At 40.3% G+C, this 20,656-nt stretch overlaps 1 protein-coding gene across 5 annotated transcripts in view; it reads right to left on the bottom strand.

Moving 5' to 3' along the window:
- The window catches only part of CPEB2 (cytoplasmic polyadenylation element binding protein 2), a 92,883-nt gene that overhangs the window by 53,923 nt on the left and 18,304 nt on the right, over positions 1–20,656 (bottom strand). For all 5 annotated transcript variants that reach the window (XM_075930714.2, XM_014580541.4, XM_014580545.4 and 2 more), the window contains exons 3-4: positions 15,280–15,370; positions 5,139–5,189 (exon numbers count right to left, since the gene is read on the bottom strand). In XM_075930714.2, the coding sequence (XP_075786829.2) occupies positions 5,139–5,189; positions 15,280–15,370 (142 nt within the window). The remainder of the gene's footprint in view (positions 1–5,138; positions 5,190–15,279; positions 15,371–20,656) is intronic.

Raw genomic sequence — 20,656 nt, 5'->3', positions numbered from 1 at the left:
ACACTATGTCTACACTTAACAGAAGCATGTAAAATATATAAACAGCATGGCTCCCTTAGTACAGGAATAAAAAGCACTGTCTTGCTATCTGTGTTGCTTAACAAGTGAAGATATGTCAGAACATTAGGATATATACCTACACAGCTAGTTACATTACCAAGCAGTTCCTCCACCTCTATGGAGCTATTTTTAGCAGTGTAGAGTCCTGCTGCCTCTCTGTTGTTGGAAACTTTCCAGGTCACAGAAAGAGTCTCTAGCAGCAGGGAGGGCTCGGGGAAAGAATCCAGACACAGGGAGCTGCTGGAGCCTAGTGTGCCACAGCAAAAAGTCTCTAGCATCAGGAAAAAGTAGCGAGTTAAAGACTACAGAAGTTCCCTGCCACCAGGCCCTTTTCAGGCTCCAGGGAAAGACTCCAGAAGCAGTGATATTCTACAAGCCTCTCTTCTGTGACCCCACTAAGGAATACCAAAAAACCTGAAAAACTGTTCATGAAGCTCCCTGATGCTGCTCAGGAACAAATTTACACTAACACATCCCCTAATCCCCAACCAGGAACTTTCTATCTGCTACCCAAAATACACAAACCTGGAAATCCTGAACAGCCCATCATCTCAAACATTGGCACACTTACTACAGGATTATCTAGCTATATCAATGCCTCTCTCAGACCTTATGCTACCAGCATTCCTAGCTACCTCCGCAACATCACTGTCTTCCTGAGGAAACTTCAAAACATCAGTAATCTACCTGAAAATACCATCCTGGCCACTATGGATGAAGAAGCCCTTTATACCAACAATCCACAAGAAGACTGATTACAGGCCACAGGAACACCATCCCCGATAACAGCACTGCACACCTGATTACAAAGCTCTGCGACTTTGTCCTCACCCACAACTACTTCCAATTTGCAGACAATCAGTATCTCCAAGCCAGCCGCACAGCCATGGGCACCCACATGGCACCACAATATGCCTACGTCTTTATGGCTGACCTTGGATAACGTTTTCTCAGCTCTCACCCCCTAACAGCCCTACTTTACTTACGCTACATTGATGACAGCAGGAAAAAGCTGGACCCACGGAAAAGAGACTCCTGAAGAATTTCACAAGGATTTCAACAGCTTCCACCTCACCATCAACCTCAGCCTAGACCAGTCCACATGAGAAATCCACTTCCTGGACAGTACAGTACAATTAAATAATGGACAAATTTCCATCACCCTAAACCGGAAATCCAGAAGCAGAGAAGGTCACTGCTGGAGCCTTTACCTGCTGTTGCCATTCTGCCAGAGCCTTTTCATTATCGGCTTTTCCTTGCTGTGTGTAACTACACATGCAACACGCAGCCATCAATGTAGATAAGATCATAAGAGCAAAAAGATAGCACTGAATACTGAAGCTTCCACTGTTGTCAGTTTTGGTGCAGCTGCACTAAACAATTACAGGTCTACATTTTTTTAGCATCCACAAGATTTGTGTATAAAACCTCTGAATTATTAATGTGCTTACATGATCCTCTAACTGTTTTTATATGTATAGAAAGAGGCAATGTAATCAAAGTTCATAACATTATAGAAACATGCCTCTTGAGAAGCTGATGTTTGTGAAGTTGACATATGAACATGTACTCTCTACCTTCAACATTGCTGCCACACCTGTACTCACAAGAAACAGTTTACTTTATAGTAATAGTAGTTGTTTGATATATTCTGTACATATGGATTCAACTTGCAGTGCTCTGTTGCTGCCTTCCTCCTGTCTCTCAGGAGTTCAGAAGTTTTAACAGAGATGTCCCTCTCCCTTCAAGGGCATATTTGAACAGCATAAAAGGCAGAACAAGCCCGCTCATTGCTCAGTGGTTCCTTTGCTAACCAGAGTTCCATGAAGTCTCTGAGCTGCAGGAATGGACAACTGTCATGGGATCCAAATGCAGAACACCTCAAAGAACAAATAGGTACTATAAGATAGGTAATCATTCCTCCTTTGAGTTCCTGTGCATGTGCTTCCCACTTGTGTTGTAGCTGGTATGAGCTATTTGAAAAAGACTGAAGAGCTTCTTTTCCAACCTGAGTATTAGCTCTGGATGCTGACTAGTGTTACCTCTAAGCTGCATGGCGCACAGCTTCACAGATGATTTCTCAGCCCCACCTAGACAGTCAGCTGCTTGCAATGAATCCTGAGCCTCTGACTGGGTGGGCTGATAAATCACCTGTGAAGCTGTGCTGCTGCAGTTTAGAGGAACCACTGACACCAGAGTATAATGGTTGGCAAATGTAGGCAGTGAGGACCACGTTGCTGATCTACAAATTTCAATGATTGGAACACTACCGAAGCACCCTGCTGTGAAAGCTTGGGCTCTAATTCCTGGAACTGGATGTTATAGCTTACCAGGGTATGCAATCTTGACACAGTCCACAATCTATTTAGATAATTTTTTTGGGGGGGGAGGGGGAGACTGCTCTAACCTCTGATAAACTGTAATAAATGATAAAACATCTGGAGAATCTCTAGAACAGTCTCATTCTAAGAAGACAGTAGAAGAGACTCTCTCTGCCATCCAAGATATGTAACTTTCCCACATTAAAGGATGAATGAGGCTTTAAAAAATACAGTAAGTGTATATATTGACTAATGTGAAAGTTGCAAACAACCTTTAGGATAAATTTAGGTGAGGCCCCATACTTTGCATAGAAAAAAAACAGATATGGGAATTTGATACAAGTGCTTGGATCTCACTTTCTCCACAGATTGAAGTGACTGCCACAAAAAAATTCACCCTTAATGTTGGAAGGATCAAGATGAAAGGGGAACTCAGGGAGGTTCCATTAATGAAAAAATGACTAAACTCAAGTTTCACAAAAGTGGTATCTCTTTTACTGATGGAAACATCTGCAATACCCCTTCAGGATTCCACAGTGTTTTCCCATTGAAGCATCACAAAGATTCTGAACAGAGAAAGTTGTAATTGCATCTCAGTTAATTTTAAATTGAGCTAATGACAGCCCTGCTTACTGTTTCTAAAGTAGTACAGAATCTAGAATGAATTAAATAGGGTCAACAGGATTAACAGTAGTGAATCAAGTGGTCTCACCTTCACCCGTAAGGAAAAATGCTTCCACTTAGCTGTATGTTTTCCTAGTTGAAGATTTTCTACATTCTGTGAGGACTGCCTGTACCTTGGCAGAACTCTCCCTATTTGTTGATGTTAACTAGACAGTCTCCATGCTATTCAATGAGATGTTTGGTCCAGATGTATGTACCTGGAATTTTGAAAGTTTATGACGGTCAGAAGTGGGAGTGTTATGAACCAGTGACTGGAGAGATGCAGTAATTCTGGATACCAGAGCTGGTGAAGCCATGATTGACCCACCAACATCATCTGAGCCCGGTCTTGTCTGACTTTCCTTAATACCCCAAGGATTAACAGGAATACCAGAAATGCATACACTAGGTGATCTGACCATGGAATATGAACTGTATCTGCTGAGTACCCTGATTGGCCTTGTAAACAACAAAACAGAAGACACTCTTTGTAATCTCTGGCCACAAAGAGATCTATTTGCAGAAACTCCTGTTTCCTGAATACCCTGCTAGAACTACATCTTTTAAAACCATTCCTGGGAAGATAAATTCCTTTTGCTTAGCTGATCTGTCAGAGGGTTCAGTTACCCTGGAAGATGTCAGTGAAAAGCCTCTTCACATAGAAAGTCCGATTTTGCTGCTACTTGCTTGTTTAAGTAATATATTGTGATATGGTACTGCTTGATGCTTTTAAAAAAAGATAGAAACAATTTTCAAGCCCAGTGAATCACCCTCAATTCTAGAATGTTTATGTGAACTCACAAACCTGTGGGTATCCATAGATTATAAATGTGGAACAGTTTTCAATATGTTCCCCAGCCCTTTCCAGATGTGTTTGAAACTAATAGTCTTCATGGGCATTATCAGAGTGAAAGATAACCTTCAGCAAACATGACAGAAAGAGATGACAGAATCACCCAAGGGATAATTGTTTGTCAGTTCATACCGTGCACGTGTGAATGATAAACTGATTGTTCCAGAACTGAAGAGATCTCATTTTGGAGAAAGGCATCATGTAAGCACAAGGGCATTCAAGGTGACAGGCCCTAACGAAATTCATCCTAGGTTGCTGAAGCGATGTCAGAACAGTTAGCAATTATCTTCAAAAACTCATGGAGGAGTTCGCATTCAAACTGGATAAACCTACCTAATGGAGTCAGTCCCACAAGGGAGATCAATTTGAATACAGTATTATTCAATATTTTAATGACTTAGAAAATGGAATGGAGAATATGCGTATAAATTGCAGATGACACCAAGGTGGGAGGGGTTGCAAGCACGGTAGAGAACAGGATTAGAATTTAAAATGAAAAAATTACAGAATTGGTCTGAAAGCCACGATGAAATTCAGCAATGATGAGTACAAAACATTTCACTTAGGAAGGAAAAATTAAATGCACAACAAGAAAATGGGGAATAACCAGGCAGGTGATAATTCTCCTGAAGAGGAGCTGGAGATCATAAATAGCATATGGAGAACACTAAGCTTTTCTGACTCTCTGCTGAGCAGTTAGAAGGAACTGGTGGAGTTGATCTGACATTTATGCTCTCAAGGGTGGGGAAGGGGTGCATGCACAATTCCTTCTGGGCACTAGTTATAAAACTTCTGAACTCCTGCTTGCTGGAGAGAAACAATCATACTGTACATGGGAACTAGATGCACAGGAACTCAAAGAAGAAAGCTAGTTCTAAATAATCTCACATACACTGAATCATTACTTCTGATTAATCCAGCCTTGCTTAATTCACCACGAAATGTATTATGTCACAATCATGCTTTTTATTTTTCTAGTTTTTGCTTTCTATAACATTAGCTGTTTTCTGGAGAACACAATAGTGTCTTCCTTGGGAACAGAAAATAAGAGTACATTTTCATATGAGAATTTCGGATGTAAAGTAAGGTACGTCTAATTAATATTTGTTGTAAGATTAACTCTTACCATTTAATGCTGAGAAATGGTGACAGTCCCTGGATGCAGGTAACTCAGTTAAAGAATACAATATTCCATTTTACATTAACATTTCAGATTTAAGCTAAGATAGATTATTTCTTACCATTTAACATCAGAAGATTGTCAGTCCCTGGATGTGGATAACTCAAGCGACCTTTAAAAAAAAGGTACAGGGATTTAAGCTACTATGCTTAAAAAAGAAGAAAAAAATCACTCGATTACAGTTTGGAAATACAGTATATATTTATTTTGCCTAGGGGACATAACATAAAGAGCTAATATTTAACTCCAAGCACATTAGCAACAATACCCTTGACCTAAGTTTAAGTTGACAAGAACAAACTTCTTAACCTTAATTCTGCGGTCATAAGATCGGCAGTGTGATTTTGGGATCAGCTCCAATAGGATAGGATAAAGCCACTTTGTGTTTCATGAAACCCAGAAATAGTGCTGGCTGCACTAGTATTCTCTTTCCTACTCACTGTGAAAACTTGTTCACATACACGTTGTCTAGAAGAGTCTAATTTTTGCAATTTAGAATTTCTCCATTGAATCAATGTATCAAAAATCATGTTAAGAGTTCAGATTAAGGACATTTAACTTGCTTTTAACTGACTTATAACTAACTACATCTTGTTGCACTTCATGTAATTGCTGCATATATAGTTCTTCCCACTAAGTTAGTTTGACAAAACCAAAACAAGTATGATCCAGTTACTGATTTTTTTTAAATCCTTTAGAATGCCATCATTCTTTAAAGTCTTTATTAACTAGTTTATGGATTAAAAATATAAAACTGTAAAACACAAAAATGGGCAGCAAAGATTACAGGAAATCCTCATGGAGTCACACTTGGATTTAAAAATATTTATTTTAACTTATTTGCAGCAAATAGTATCTTGTCGGTTAAATGTGATGTTTAAAGTGCACAGAAAATTGCCTTCTTATTACAATCTCCTTTTTAATAAAAAGGAGAAGTTTTCTGCTCACAGGAAGCTGCAAACATGACAGTACTGCAAACTGACCTACACAGAAATTTACAATAGCTGCTCTGTTTCACTGCAACATGCCTTAGAGCACAAGTTAAAAAAAAAAAAAAAAAAAAAATCCCAAAATACCTGTACAATTTGATATTAAAATACCTTGCTTGGCAATAATTTCAAATAATATATATTTAATTTGTATATTAAATATTATTATAGTGAAACCAGACAAGTGCAGAGACACAACGAAGGAACCAATCCTGCAACCTTGTATATGTTGTTGAACTTACACTGATTTCAGTTGGAATTGGGCATATAGAAGACTTGCAGGATAGGACTCAATTATTGAGTAACTATTGTTAAATAATTTTCTGCATACTTATACTTTTGAAGCATGAATACATACACACCAGTACTCATCTTCACTTAAAAGCTGCCTAACACTTCCCACTGTAAGAAAAATTCAGACTTTTTTCCCTTGTAAAACTAAAGCTTCCATTATTTGCTGGCAGAACCTTGAAACGTGACAGGAGGTTAGACCTCAGGCCAATGCACCACAGAAAAGCTTTTTGCTGAAAATCTATTCAAACAAAATTTGGTTTTGGCCTTTTCCTTTAAGAAAAACAAACAAAACATGAAAATCACATAGAAAAAAAGTACAAAAAAGAATATTGACTGTGTTGTTTATATACACTATGAAACATTACATACTACTTTTTCCACAGATTCCAATTCTCATTCAGCGTATAGACTGCATGGTGCTTAAATGAATCAATCAGGATTCTGTAGGATCCCAGCATCATTTACATTAGATGTTGAAGATATGTAGAACAAGGCAGATGACCGCAGGAAGAGGATGGTCTTTGAGGCTAAGGCAGTTGATTAACTCCCCCAGAGCTTTGTTCTACCCCTACTTTAATGGACTTCCTACATAAACCTGGGCAAAGTACTTAAAATACAAAATTTTCCAGATGGACAATAACTTTATGTTCCACACTTTCTGGGCTCCAAAAGTGAGGTAACTGACGGCCACTTTTTAATTGCATTGAGAATTCACAACAATCAAAACCAATGGGAGCTGTGGCTAGTGAGCCTCTCTGGCAGTAAGGCATTAAGTTCTGGAAAAATAAACACAGAACTGAAAGTCAGATAGTAGCAGATCCAGAATTAGAATTGTGGACTGAATTACTATGTGAAACTGGATAAATCACTTGGCCTTACTGTCTCAGTTCTCCAGTGCTAGTCTGTAAAGGGGGAGAGGGAAGGGGGGAGAGAAATAATGCTCATCCAGAGATAGGGTTGTTGTGAGGATTGATTAATTTATATCTATATAGTACTATATGGTATTATATGCAAATATAAACATACACACTTTATTATTGCTGCTTGATTTTTGCAAGCTCCTCTGTGTGGCAAATTTCAGCACTCAGAGAATACAACTAGATTAACAGGATTAAATGTGAATGTACAGTTTTGCCCCAAGTCGATTGCAAGATTGGGGGGAGAGACTTTTTTTAAACAGCTCTCTAATTTTGTTTCAATTTGTTTAAAGTTATAGTTTAATAAAATTCTTATTAAAGGTACATTTGAGTGGTCAAGCACATAAAAGTCTAAATGTAAAGAGACTGTCAATCTAAAATAAGTCAATTTTAAAAGCTAAGAGAAGATTCAGGTACTACATTTTCCCATGTCTATCAGCTTTTGTTGTTTTTACAACCATCTTTTCCTATTTTCAAAAGTTTCTCTTTCCCCTGATTATAAAAGATCTACAGACACACAGAATATGTAGGAGAAACTGTGAAGCCAACCTCACACAAAGTTAAAAAAACACAGCAAAAACAAGTCTCTTTCAGGGGTAGTACTTTCAAAAAATAAAGTAAGTGCAATTTTTAAAATGACATCTCCTTTAGATTATTCAACAATATAACTAGGCAGCATGTTGTGTATTTTATGAAGTATGGTGGTGCTCTGTTGTATGTTTTCGTGTTACCTAAGCAATATTAACTTTTAGTAAAGACATTAATATTTGGACTTGCAATCTTACTGTTGCACTAATGCTAATTCTTTTGCATTTCATTTCCTAAGTTCTATTTCCCGGGTGGTGGGAAACAAACAACAATGACAAAACAAAATTTGTAAATGCTGCCAGCCGTTCTTATGTCCCTCCCCTTCAATTCCAGTGAGCATTAAGGATGTTAAAAATCGACTAAGTGACTTATCGAATAGTCGATGCATTTTGCATCAATTAGTTGATAGGGCGATTCTACCTTTGAAGCGTAGCAACAGTCCCATGGCTATTGCTAAACTTCAAAGGCAAAAGCGCCGGCATGGAGCCTGGGTTCAGCTGCAGACTCCAGCTGATCCTGGGCTCAATATGGCGCTGCCGCATGCAGCCTAGGAACAACCTCAGCTGCCCCAAGGCTGCATGCAGCATTTCCAAGCAGCAGCCCCAGGCTTCAAGCAGCGCTGCTGATATGAAGAACCCCCTCATTTCCCCGCCTCTTGCTGCTTCTTTCTAATAGAGGCAGTGGAGGGAAGGGGGGGAAACTAGTCGACTAGTCCTTCACATCCCAAGTGAGCATGTTCCAGCTGGCAGCTTTTAAAACAAGGTCTTCAAGTGTGTTGAGGCTCCTAAGTAATATGCTAGGAATAGAAACTACCAATAAGAAATGCTGATACAGAGAATCGTCCAATCATCTCACACTCTTTTTTCTATAGGTAAGCCTATATTGTAATTCTCCTTTTCTCATTATCTCCTAATGTCTATTACCAAAAACAAGCAAAAAAACAAACAAAAAAAAAAATCTAGTGTTATAATATTCCTAACAATTTCCCCGTTTCTTTCCCCTATATATAGGAGAGTAGAGAAAAATGTGTAACGCCTGTTTACCACTACTTTATAATATGCGTGCTAGGGATGTTAAATTTTGATTAATCAGCTAATTAAGTAGTCAACGGAATTACGACTTTTAAAAGGCAGAAGAGCAGCGGGCAACATGGAGCGCTGTGCCTCTGCCTCCGCTGCCCCCCGTGGAGATGATACTGGGGGGAACTCGCTTTTAAGTTACCTCCTCCCAGCACCAGCTCCTGCTTTCTCCCCCCTTGCTGCCTCTCTCTGACAGAGGCGGCAAATGGTGGGGGGAGCAACTAGTTGAGTCACTACTCGACTACCCAATAAGCATATGCTTATTGGGTAGTCAACTAGTCGCTTACATCCTTAACGGGTGAAGTATGTAAGTACAGTAAAACTCCAGTGGTCTGGCATCCAATGGTCCAGCACTCCTGATGGTCCAGCACCATCTGGAACCCGGAAGTGGTCCGGGCAGCCGGACAATTGGAGCTGCTCTGCCCCTAGCTTCCCCGATTCAGCCGCTGCTGAAACTGACCAGCGGCTGACTCGGGGAAGCCGGGGGCAGAGCAGCTGAGGTGCTGCCGGGTTGGTCCCACAGCGCCGAGGGGCGCATCCCCCCCACTCCATGCCAGATGCCTCATAGTCCCCCTTCCTATAGTCCAGCATATTTGATAATCTGGCACCCCGAGTCCTAAAGGTGTCGGATTATCGGAAATTTACTGTTGTTAGCTCCAACTTGTTAGTATTTTACATCCACTTTGCACAGGTGTAAGTGGCTACAAGAAAGCCAACAGTAGTGAATCAGGCTTCACGACTAATACTGCTTCCTTTCAATGTAGGATATGTTAGACATGCACACATGACTCCAACCTGCCCACAGTGGAGATCCCATTCAAGTTCTTAACCAAAAATAAAAAGGAACCCCCAAAGCAACACCATAAACCTCTAAGATGCATAATCAAAAGCTTCAGAGGGGTAGCCCAGTTAGTCTGTAACAGAAAAAACCTAACACAACAAATACTCTAGTAGCACCTTAAAGACTAACAAAACATGTAGATGGTATCATGAGCTTTCCTGGGCACAACCCACTTCTTTAGATGGCTCATGATACCTTCTATATGATTTTTTATAAGCTGCATAGTTACTTCCTCAATTACCTGTTAACATGACCTAGTCCAGGTTAAGAACACTGAGTTGCTTGCTGTTTTAATACCTATAAATCAAGTCTTCTCAGTGTGTTTTTGGCATCAGCAATAAACAGTTTGGAAAAAACAAACAAGACCAGTTCTGAAAAAGCTTTGGGATCAATATTCAGGTACTTCAACTGGATTGTTCTCTGTTGTTTTCTAGAGATTCTCAAAACAATTTGACTCAGATGTTAAAAGAATCAGTAAGGAACAGCTTTATAATTTTGGTACATGGTCTCACACTGTTTAGCTCAAATTCTACTGACCTTAAAGTTAAGCCTTTAACTTAAATGCTATTTACTAATATTTTGATCTGAAATGCATGGTGAGAAAACAGTCTGGGTAAAACATCAATCCAGACATTAAATGTCACAAATCTTATTTTTCTATAGCATCAAGACCATTCTAAAAATGTACAAAGTTAAACATTGTTTCCAGAGACGTATCTAAAATTAGGGATGTCATCATGTAGTCTATTACACGATTAAACGATAAGCCTGGGTGTATCAGTTAATCCTATCAACTACAAGCACTCCCACGCTTGCTTTTAAGCTGGCTCCTCTCACATGCCAGCTCCCGTGGAGCTGCCCCCCTCCCCTGCTGCCTCCCACAGAGGTAGCAGCACAGGGGTGAAGGGCCAGGTAGCAGCTGGTGCTTGGGCGGGGAGTAGGGGAACTGGCTTAAAAGCCAGCACCCCCCTGAACACTGGCTCCCATAAAACTGCTTCCTCCCCTTTGCTGCCAACCCCCACTTGCCTCCCACAGAGGCAGCAATGCAGGGAGGGAGGAGTGACAGAGGGAGCTGGCTTAAAAGCACAGGCCTCTCACAGATTTAGCTGCCCCTCCCAACCACGCTGCTGCCTCTGATAGGCAGTAGCACAGGTGAGGGGGCAGGCGGGAACCAGTACATGCAAGAAGCAGCTTTCAAGCCAGCTCCCTGCATATATTGGCTTCTGCAGAGCCATCTGCCTCCCCGCACTGCTGTCTCGATTAGTGGCATGGGGAGAGGTGGGGGGACAGTCGGAAGTCAGTGCTCATGAGGAGCTGGCTCTGCACAAGCACTGGTTCTGCTTAAGCCCCTCCCCACTCCATGTGTAAATATGTAACAGCTAAAATTTCCAACAGTTACAAATTTACACATTTGCCTGACAATTAACATCCCTATCTAAAATTAAATAAGAATTACTTACTTTGATAAGAGACTTTATACTTATTAAACTTAGAATAAATATAGAACTGCATATTTATAAACATGTTAGTTCTCAGAACATGTATGAATTTTACAGTAGAAAGTATATTAATATACAGAACTATGGATTTAATCTCCTCAGACCAAAAACAAATGGATTTTCAAATACAAGATACAAAGACGAATGCTGTGAACTAGTACATACAAAGTCTGTTTTACATTCTAATAATCTTAAAACAAGTTGCTTAGTCATACTCCAGACACTGTAAGCAGCTAAATCTGAAACACGTGCTTAAAATTCCAAGGACTTTCATTTTACCACTGCAGTGCTACATAAAAGATGCATTGTTTTATTTAAATTTACAATTGAAAAAACTTGTTATAAAAACATTCTTGTTATAACAAAGCATACTATTTACAAAGAGAGATTTTATTAAGCAGGCACATTCTACAAATAAATATGCTGGGTTTGCAGTTAACTTTAGAAATACTTTATTTTCATGGGCAGAACACTCAAACAACTAGCTAATGCAACACTAATAGGGCCTGAACTAACAAACTAAGGTTTTGTAGCTTCTTTTGTCTTGTATCTTAAAAAAAACTTTAAGTTGCCAAAAATCAAAGGAATGACATGTAGAGAGTTCAACAAGATGGGAGTGGTGGAAGGTTTTTAAGCTACTATTGTGGATGTAATTTTTTCCTCCCATTTATTCTTAAGAAACATAATTGAATATTTATTTATTTTATTTATTTATTTATAGGGGTCAGTGTTCCCTCTAAGATGCCAGGCATCAAACCTCCACAAGTGATTAATCAGCTTCATGAGGGAGCCCTGAGCCTCTGACTGGATGGGGTTGATTAATCACCTGTGCAACTGTGCTGTCCCACATCTTAGCGGCAACATTGTCAGAGGTGTGTAATAATTTTTAATGGGGGGCCACTCCAAGATTTTGGTAAGTGGTCAAGGGCTGCACTTCTACGGAGGGGTTGAGGACCTAGGAAAAGCTTTTATTTGAGAGGTAGAAAATAATCCACATTCACCAAGTGAATTTAAATTCAGTAATTGAATACATCTGTTTTAAGTAAATATCTTGATCAAGGTATTACTTGTCTTTGGGAATGTATTTCTTGACCAAAATGAAAGGGATAAATTATTGATTTTATATATATTTTTATTTTCCTTGTAATCAACCCTTACATTTGACTGTCAGAAATCATGCTCAACTAAGAAGTTTCAGTACACTCACAGCATCAGCAACCATATTATGAAATTGTATAAGCAATATGTAGGCCAACACACAAAATGTCTACACTTCCCATTAAATTCAGCAGGATTTTAGAAATTCCTAAGTGGGATATGTTAACATTAAACACATTGATAAACTAGGAAAATATAACTTAGATAGGGCCATGATAAGGTGGGTGCATAATTGGCTGGATAACCGTAGTCAGAGAGTTGTTGTTAACGGTTCTAAATCCTGCTGGAAAGGGATAACAAGTGGAGTTCCTCAAGGGTCTGTTCTGGGACCCGTACTATTCAATATCTTCATCAATGATGTAGATATTGGGATAGAGAGTACTCTTATTAAGTTTGCAGATGATACCAAACTGGGTGGGGTTGCGACTTCTTTGGAGGATAGGGACATAATTCAAAATGACCTTAGCAAGTTAGAGAAATGGTCAGAGGTAAACAGGATGAGGTTTAATAAAGAGAAATGCAAAGTGCTCCACTTAGGAAGGAACAATCAGTTCCATACATACAAGATGGGAAGCGACTGTCTAGGAAGGAGCATGGCGGAAAGGGATCTAGGGGTCATAGTGGACCACAAGTTGAATATGAGTCAACAGTGTGATGCTGTTGCCAAAAAAGCAAATATGATTCTAGGTTGTATCAACAGGTGTGTTGTAAGCAAAACTCGTGAAGTCATTCTGCCGCTCTATTCTGCACTAGTTAGGCCTCAGCTGGAGTACTGTGTCCAGTTCTGGGCGCCACATTTCAAGAAAGATGTGGAGAAATTGGAAAGGGTACAGAGAAGAGCGACAAGAATGATTAAAGGTTTAGAGAACATGACCTATGAAGCCAGGCTTCATGAACTGGGCTTGTTTAGTTTGGAAAAAAGAAGATTAAGGGGGGACATGATAGCGGTTTTCAAATATCTAAAAGGGTGTCACAAGGAGGAAGGCGAAAATTTGTTCCTCTTGGTTTCTGAGGACAGGACAAGGAGTAATGGGCTTAAAGTGCAGCAGGGGAGGTTTAGATTGGACATTAGGAAAAAATTCCTAACTGTCAGGGTGGTCAAATATTGGAATAAATTGCCAAGGGAGGTGGTGAAATCTCCCTCTCTGGAGATATTTAAGAACAGGTTAGATAGACATCTGTCAGGGATGGTGTAGACGGAGCTTGATCCTGCCTTGAGGGCGGGGGGCTGGACTCGATGACCTCTCGAGGTCCCTTCCAGTCCTATTATTCTATGATTCTATGATTCTATGATTAGTTTTAAAATTCTGTCTTTGTGAAAGTGCAAATTTGATGAGAATTATTCAAAAAAACCTCATGGGTTTGCTTTAAGACAGTGATGGATAGAATAAACAAAACCCAGTTTTATATCCTGAAAAAATTAATGTTGTGGTAGGTTTAAAAACTTGCTTCCATTCATAAGGACACGAGGCCCAATTTCCCTGGACTTACTCAGTGTATTTCAGAATCAAGGCTGAAAATTGCCCAGCACGTAATATATTGGAGCCATTTGGGGAATTCTGGATACATGCCCAAAGTGAGATGTGCCACATTCAATGCAGCCCAGTACCTTGATAGTGTAGAAGTGTGGCGAACTATGGGTTAAGTTATACTGCAGAAGTACTTCCGAAGTGCACATCCCTAACTGGAATTTGAACAATAAAGTTATTATGATTGAAATTACAATAATTTTTTCCAAATGCAGACTACATTTCTAAATAGGCTTTGAAAACTTAACAAAACAGGTGGCTAAAATGTAAAGTGATCTATTGAAAAACAGAAGGTTTGTCACCTATGAACGAGAAGTGTGGATATTTGTTATTTCCTAACAATAGGTCTTTTGGCAGGATCTCTCTTTTAATGTGATTATACAGTGCTTAGCACAATGTGCGCCTTATCAAAATTGAGACCTCTCTGCTAATGTAGGATTAATATTATTTAGAAATTTCTGGAGATAGAAAATGAGTGGATCAACACAGAGTATCAGACATGAACAATAATTATTTCTAACCATAACTAATTCTGAACCTAATTTCTTTGAATGAGAAAAGGCACTTTTCTTGTAGTGAGTACTAAATGTATAGCAAGTTTGATGTCGTTAAACCAATCTAAATTGGAAGACAAATAGTCTAAACATAGCATTAAAAACGAAACCTTTCATTTGCACAACTCAGATGGCTAGGGTTGGTTCAAAATTTTAAAAATAAGAGCTTGTCTACACTAGCAATTTACTGCATCGAAACTCTCTCAATCATGGATGTAAACAAAAAAAAATCACCTCCCACTTCACCTTGAATGATCTCTTGCAATGTGTGTTAACTTCTTATCTGGTCTATCTTGTATTCTGTGATACTCTGAATTAGGGATGTGAATGGGTAACCCTTAACGAGCGAAGCTCATCCCATCCGTGGCCTGCTTGTCTCTATAACTGACAGAAGTTTGTCCAATAAAAGATATTACCCTCATCCATCTGGTCTTGTTAGTAGTTTGGAACCAACATGGATATATCAACACTGTAATTTTATGAAGGCAGCAGAAATATGTTGTAGATGAAGAAAAACTTTTGAGTCAGCCTATTCAACTAAACTACTTTATTTCTAGCAAAACTACAAAGGACTCCAATATTGCAAATGTTACTCAACTGTAAATCAATATTTTGCATAATATAGATTTGGAACGACATTGCTATAGGTTGAAGAATCAATTCAATTACCAATTCAAAATGAACCTAAGCTCTAAATTAACAATGTTTATGCAAACAAAGAATGGGTGACCTTTTCTTTAGCATACTAACATACCTTTAAGTGGATCATGCTCTGCTCTCATGATGTCAATAAGAGAGTTTTCCAACGAGTGCATATTCAGACTGTCATACATTCTATTTCGATCCTAAAAGGGAACAAAATTTCTTAGTACTCGAGTACAAAATTCGTACTTTTTAAACAGGGAAACTTGACAGAAAGACAGTATGGCACTATAAAAGCCCATGGTGGTGAAAACTGACTTGCAGCTGAACTCTACTGCTTATTAATCTCAATATAACTTTCCTAAAAGTAACTTTTATGGTATCTAAATATAAAAACAGTCGTGCACTTTGAATATGGAAGAGGTACACTTCATCTTTTTCTTCACACCAAGTTATATATTATATACATACCTACACTCTACATTTAAAAGAGCATTATACCAAAACTGCAAAATAAAAATCAAAACGTAAGAAATGCCACAATTAAGACCGTACAACCTTAATTAAAAACCCCTTTGTTTATGTACATTGATAAATATGTAGTTACATGACCACAAACCATTTTTTTCCACAAGCCTCATTCAGTGCACAGGACGCACCTGCTCTGGGGATGAATCAGGTATGTAAAGTGAAAACTTGTCTGGAGAATCCTATTAAGTTCACCACTTACTGCTTGGCACCTCTTTATGGCTTCTCTCTCCCTTTCTTTCTATATTTGATCCTTCCTCTTCGGGGCTTGCCCCTGGTCTCTCAAAATGGAAAAGTAATTTTGTTAAAGACTCCCACCTCCACAGACTCCTCCATGAGTTTTACAGCTGTTTTCTAAGGTGATAGGATAGTGTCTCTACATCTAAGTTCTAGTAACCTCGGAAACTCCTTTGTAGGTTAGCCCTCTGACCAGGTCACAGTTTTTGCTTTCTAGGATTCAAAATCCCTCTGGATAAAATGTCTCAAGCACCTTTCAGCTCCACTGTCCATAGTATGTCCCTTCCTGAGTGACTGATAAATGAACCTGAGCCTGCCCACCAGCTCAGAGACCCAATGACTACCAACCAAGGCCTATACAATCTTAGATTCTGTTGCTGTTTTCCTGGTCTCCTCCCAACTTTTCCTCATCTTCTGGTCCATCCTCAAGTTACCACTGAAGCATTCCTGCCTCCGTACAGCGATTTCACTCCTTAGGTTTTTGTCAGAGTCTACAATCCAAATCAAGATCCCTGGACTTATTCTCTTAGTTTGACGCCAACTCCCCTTTTCTCTGAGGAATGACAGCAGAGCTCCTTCTTGAAGCACTCTCTTAACACTATATTTCTCTCTTTATGACTGTCCCAGTTCCTCCTCCTCCTCCACCATCTGGGGTTCATCCTCCATTAGGCCTTACCTCTCTTGCTCCAGGTGCAGCCAGTCACAAGGTTAACTGGCCCTTTTTACCTACTCAGGCTGTGTATGGGGTAAACACCCCAACAGAGATGTCCCCAGTTCATTTGCTGCAAAAGCTGGAAGATGTGGCAGAGGATTATGAAGAAGGGTCATAGTTAGAGGTTGAATGTGGTTTCATGAACTGGCTTTCCTGACTGCCTATATTAAGAGTTCCTATATTAAGTTGGGCAAATCACTTAAAGCAAACATTTCACTAGTGAACATTAATTATGTTTTCCTCTTTTCTAGGTATGTTACTCATGAACCTGGGGGGGGGGGTCTCAGTTGAAGAAGTGTCAAATGCTCACAGCTGCAACTGAAGTCAGCTGAGATGTGCTTTGAACATATGAAATTATTTAGTATGCTAAGAAAAAAAATCAAGACCTAGGTGTCTCAAATTGAGCAAAATTAGTACATAATTTGTATATCTGTGCTTCACTTTCCCATTTTACAAATGGGAATAAGAATACCCCCTCATTTCACGTGGGGGATACAAAATTAATTGATATATGTACAAGATAACACTGTAGTGAGTGTCACAGAAAAGCCCATGAGAGAGTTAATTATTCTATCTTCAGAGAAGGATTTTGACAGTGTACAGTTAATAAGGCAGAGGTCCACTCATTGAACAATATGGAAAAGGAGAATACTGAATAGCTGCTCAGTAAGTGAGCACCATTTGTTTTGTGCACTGACTGAGGCAAGAAAAAAATTAATTTAAATTAAAGACTATCTTACTGAAAGTGTACCAAAGGAACAGATTAACACTGCACAGGCAATAAGTTTGTACTACAGAAGCAATGAAATGTGAAACCTCTAGCTTTGCAACTTTTAGCACATTGGAACGGGTTGCAATTTCCCCCCACCAATATTCAACAACAACAACAAAAAAAGTAGGTTCTGAAAAAAAAATTTACAGGAAAATTAACAGAACTGTATTTACTACTGACATTTACTACATCTATGTAACAAAATTCCAGTTCTAGTGTGTTACAGTTTAGATTCCTTTGGTTAGAATCTGCCACATGTGTATAGAAGTGACAGAAGGAATAAAACTCTTCCTATTAAATGGTCGATTGTACCACTAGCTCCTTTTGGGGTAGTGAAAAGACAAGGAGAAATTCTGGCTGACTTGACTAGAACCTTGCAGAAGACAGGAGTGCATACTATAGAATGAGGGCTCTACTACCCTTGTGATCCCCTTGTAAACAAATCCAGTTATTAGCTTATTTACATCCTTTTGGGTATTTTGTGTAACCTACTCTAAACACTCCTTTCCCTTGCAAGGAAGTTTAAAAAAAATGTGGGAGGAGGTGGAACAAAGGTCCTTTGTTCCTGTATCCACTATGCACCTGAGCAAGACCAAGCACACCATGATTTTAAAATGTTTCTCTTTCATTTTTAAAACACCCAAAGCCTAAAACACCTGAGCACGGTACAAAAGACATACAACACTAGCTACTATCCCAAAAATAAATAGCTAGGTATCTGATCGGGCCAAATCCCAACTTACTACACAAGAATAAAACTACAAAATATGAAAACCTTTAGTCTTGCCTTGAAATGTTGGCTAAAATCTAGAGAGTGAACATTCCAAAATGCCAGGCTGCTAACTAGCCATACACTCAACTTCACAGTGGAATCAGCTAGCTCAAACTTGACTCTCTCACAAAGAGTAGAAATTTCTTTTTGACACATACTCTTTAAACAGGCATCAAATATAGCTTTACAGAGTGCAGGAATCACCTAATTAAGTATAGTTCTTTGCTTTCTAGGGGAATGTCTACACTACGGCATTAATTCTAACTAACTTAGTTCGAATTAGTTAATTCGAACTAAGCTAATTTGAACTAGTGCATCTAGCCCTAAAAACTAATTCAAATTAGCGTTTTGCTAATTCAAATAGCATGTCCACAATGACCCTGAACTGAAGTTAAGGCTGGCCAGAACCAGTGCCGGCATGGCATCAGGTTAAGACTAGAGTGTGGAGCTGCTGCCCGACCCCAACCCGGAAAGACAGTTCTCAGGGTTCTCCGCTTGCTTGTCTACCTCGAGGGACAGCAAAGCAGTCCTGTCTTGGAGTGCACCCAGCCATCACTTGTGGCAGGCTGCCATCTGGGAGGGGGGGGGTCAATCGGGGGGCTTTCAGGATCCAGGAGGCCCTGCAGGAGAGCTTCCACCCCGAGGAGCCCGCAGAACCATACTAGTCTTCCACATCAGGGGCTCGTGCCCCATTCCTCCCACTTACCCCTCCCTAGCCCCCCTTCCTGATGTAAAAAATAAAGGACACGTGTGTTCAAAAATAGAAACTCTCTTTATTTAACAAAACTGCGGGTATGGGGGATTAACCTCTGGGGAGACTGGGAAAAGGAGGTGGGAGAGAGGGTGGGAGAGGGGAGGGGGAAACCTGGGAGGAGGGAGCTGGAAGGGGGAAGCCAGGGGAAGAAAGAGGAGGGGAAGTATAAAACTATGGTACGCCATATCTTCAGTATGGTGTACAGATGTGCTCTCCTCACCTCAAAAAAGATGTTTTGGCCTTGGAAAGGGTTCAGAAAAGGGCAACTAAAACGATTAGGGGTTTGGAACAGGTCCCATATGAAGAGAGGCTAAAGAGACTGGGACTTTTCAGCTTAGAAAATAGGAGACTGAGGGGGGATATGATAGAGGTCTATAAAATCATGAGTGGTGTGGAGAGGGTGAATAAAGAAAAGTTCTTCATTAGTTCCCATAATAGAAGGACTAGAGGACACCAAATGAAATGAATGGACAGCAGGTTTAAAACTAATAAGCGAAAGTTCTTCTTCACACAGCACATAGTCAACCTGTGGAACTCCTTGCCACAGGAGGCTATGAAGGCTACAACTATAACAGAGTTTAAAGAGACATTAGATAAATTCATGGAGGTTGGGTCCATGGAATGCTATTAGCCAGGACATAGGAATGGTGTCCCTGGCCTCTGTTTGTGGAAGGCTGGAGATGGATGGCACGAGACAAATGGCTTGGTTATTGTCTTCGGTCCATCCCCTCCAGGGTACCTGGTGCTGGCCGCTGTCAGCAGACAGGCTACTGAGCTAGATGGACCTTTGGTCTGATTTATTTTCAGGCCGCTCTTATTTTCTTATGTTCTAAGCTCAGGGTCGGGGGGTCTCACTGGACCAACTTGATTTTCATGCAAACCTGCTCCTGGTTCGCATGTGGCCTTTATGAGCCAGGCTGGCAGCTATCCTGCCCTAGACGGCAGCATTCCTGTGCCTAGTGCGGAGGTCGTGGACCTTGGAGGCTTCCCCCCAAACCTCGATGAGGTCCACAATCTCCACACTAGACCAGGCGGGCACCCGCCACTTGCGGCCCCGGGCATGCTCGTGGGAGCCACCAGCCTGGTCCTGGGAAGAGAAGGAGGGCTGGGTGGCAGCGGGTAGCTGGCTCATCCCGTGCCAGGTGCAGGGTCTGCTGGCTGGGGGTTGGCAGGCTTGCAACTGGCACAAGCACTGTAGCCAGACCGTGCCCCTTTAAGGGCTCCAGGGCTGGGAGGGGGGCAGAAGAGTTTCCCTGGTTGTGCCCAGAGTGGCCACCAGGGCAAGCTGGGAAGGGCTAGCCTCCAACTAGTTCGAATTAAGAGGCTACACAGCCCTTAATTCGAACTACTTAATTTGAACTAGGCATTACTCCTCGTAGAATGAGGTTTACCTAGTTCGAATTAAGCCATCTGTTAGTTCAATTTAAATTTAAACTAGCGGTTTGTATGTGTAGTCCCTATAAAGTTAATTCAAACTAATGGCTGTTAGTTCGAATTAACTTTGTAGTGTAGACATACCCTAAGGAAGCACCAAAAAGTACTGCAATAAGAAGAGGGGGAGGGATAGCTCAGTGGTTTGAGCATTTGCCTGCTAAACCCAGGGTTGTGAGTTCAATCCTTGTAGAAGCCATTTGGGGCAAAAATTTGTCAGGGATGGTACTTGGTCCTGCTGTGAAGGCAGGGGACTGGACTCAATGACCTTTCAAGGTCCCTT

The sequence above is a fragment of the Pelodiscus sinensis genome, chromosome 4 (genome assembly GCF_052426305.1).
Source record: "Pelodiscus sinensis isolate ZL-2025 chromosome 4, ASM5242630v1, whole genome shotgun sequence".
Taxonomy (NCBI): Eukaryota; Metazoa; Chordata; order Testudines; family Trionychidae; genus Pelodiscus; species Pelodiscus sinensis.
The sequence above is the reverse complement of the archived record's forward strand: the minus strand, read 5'-3'. Positions and strand labels throughout refer to the sequence as shown.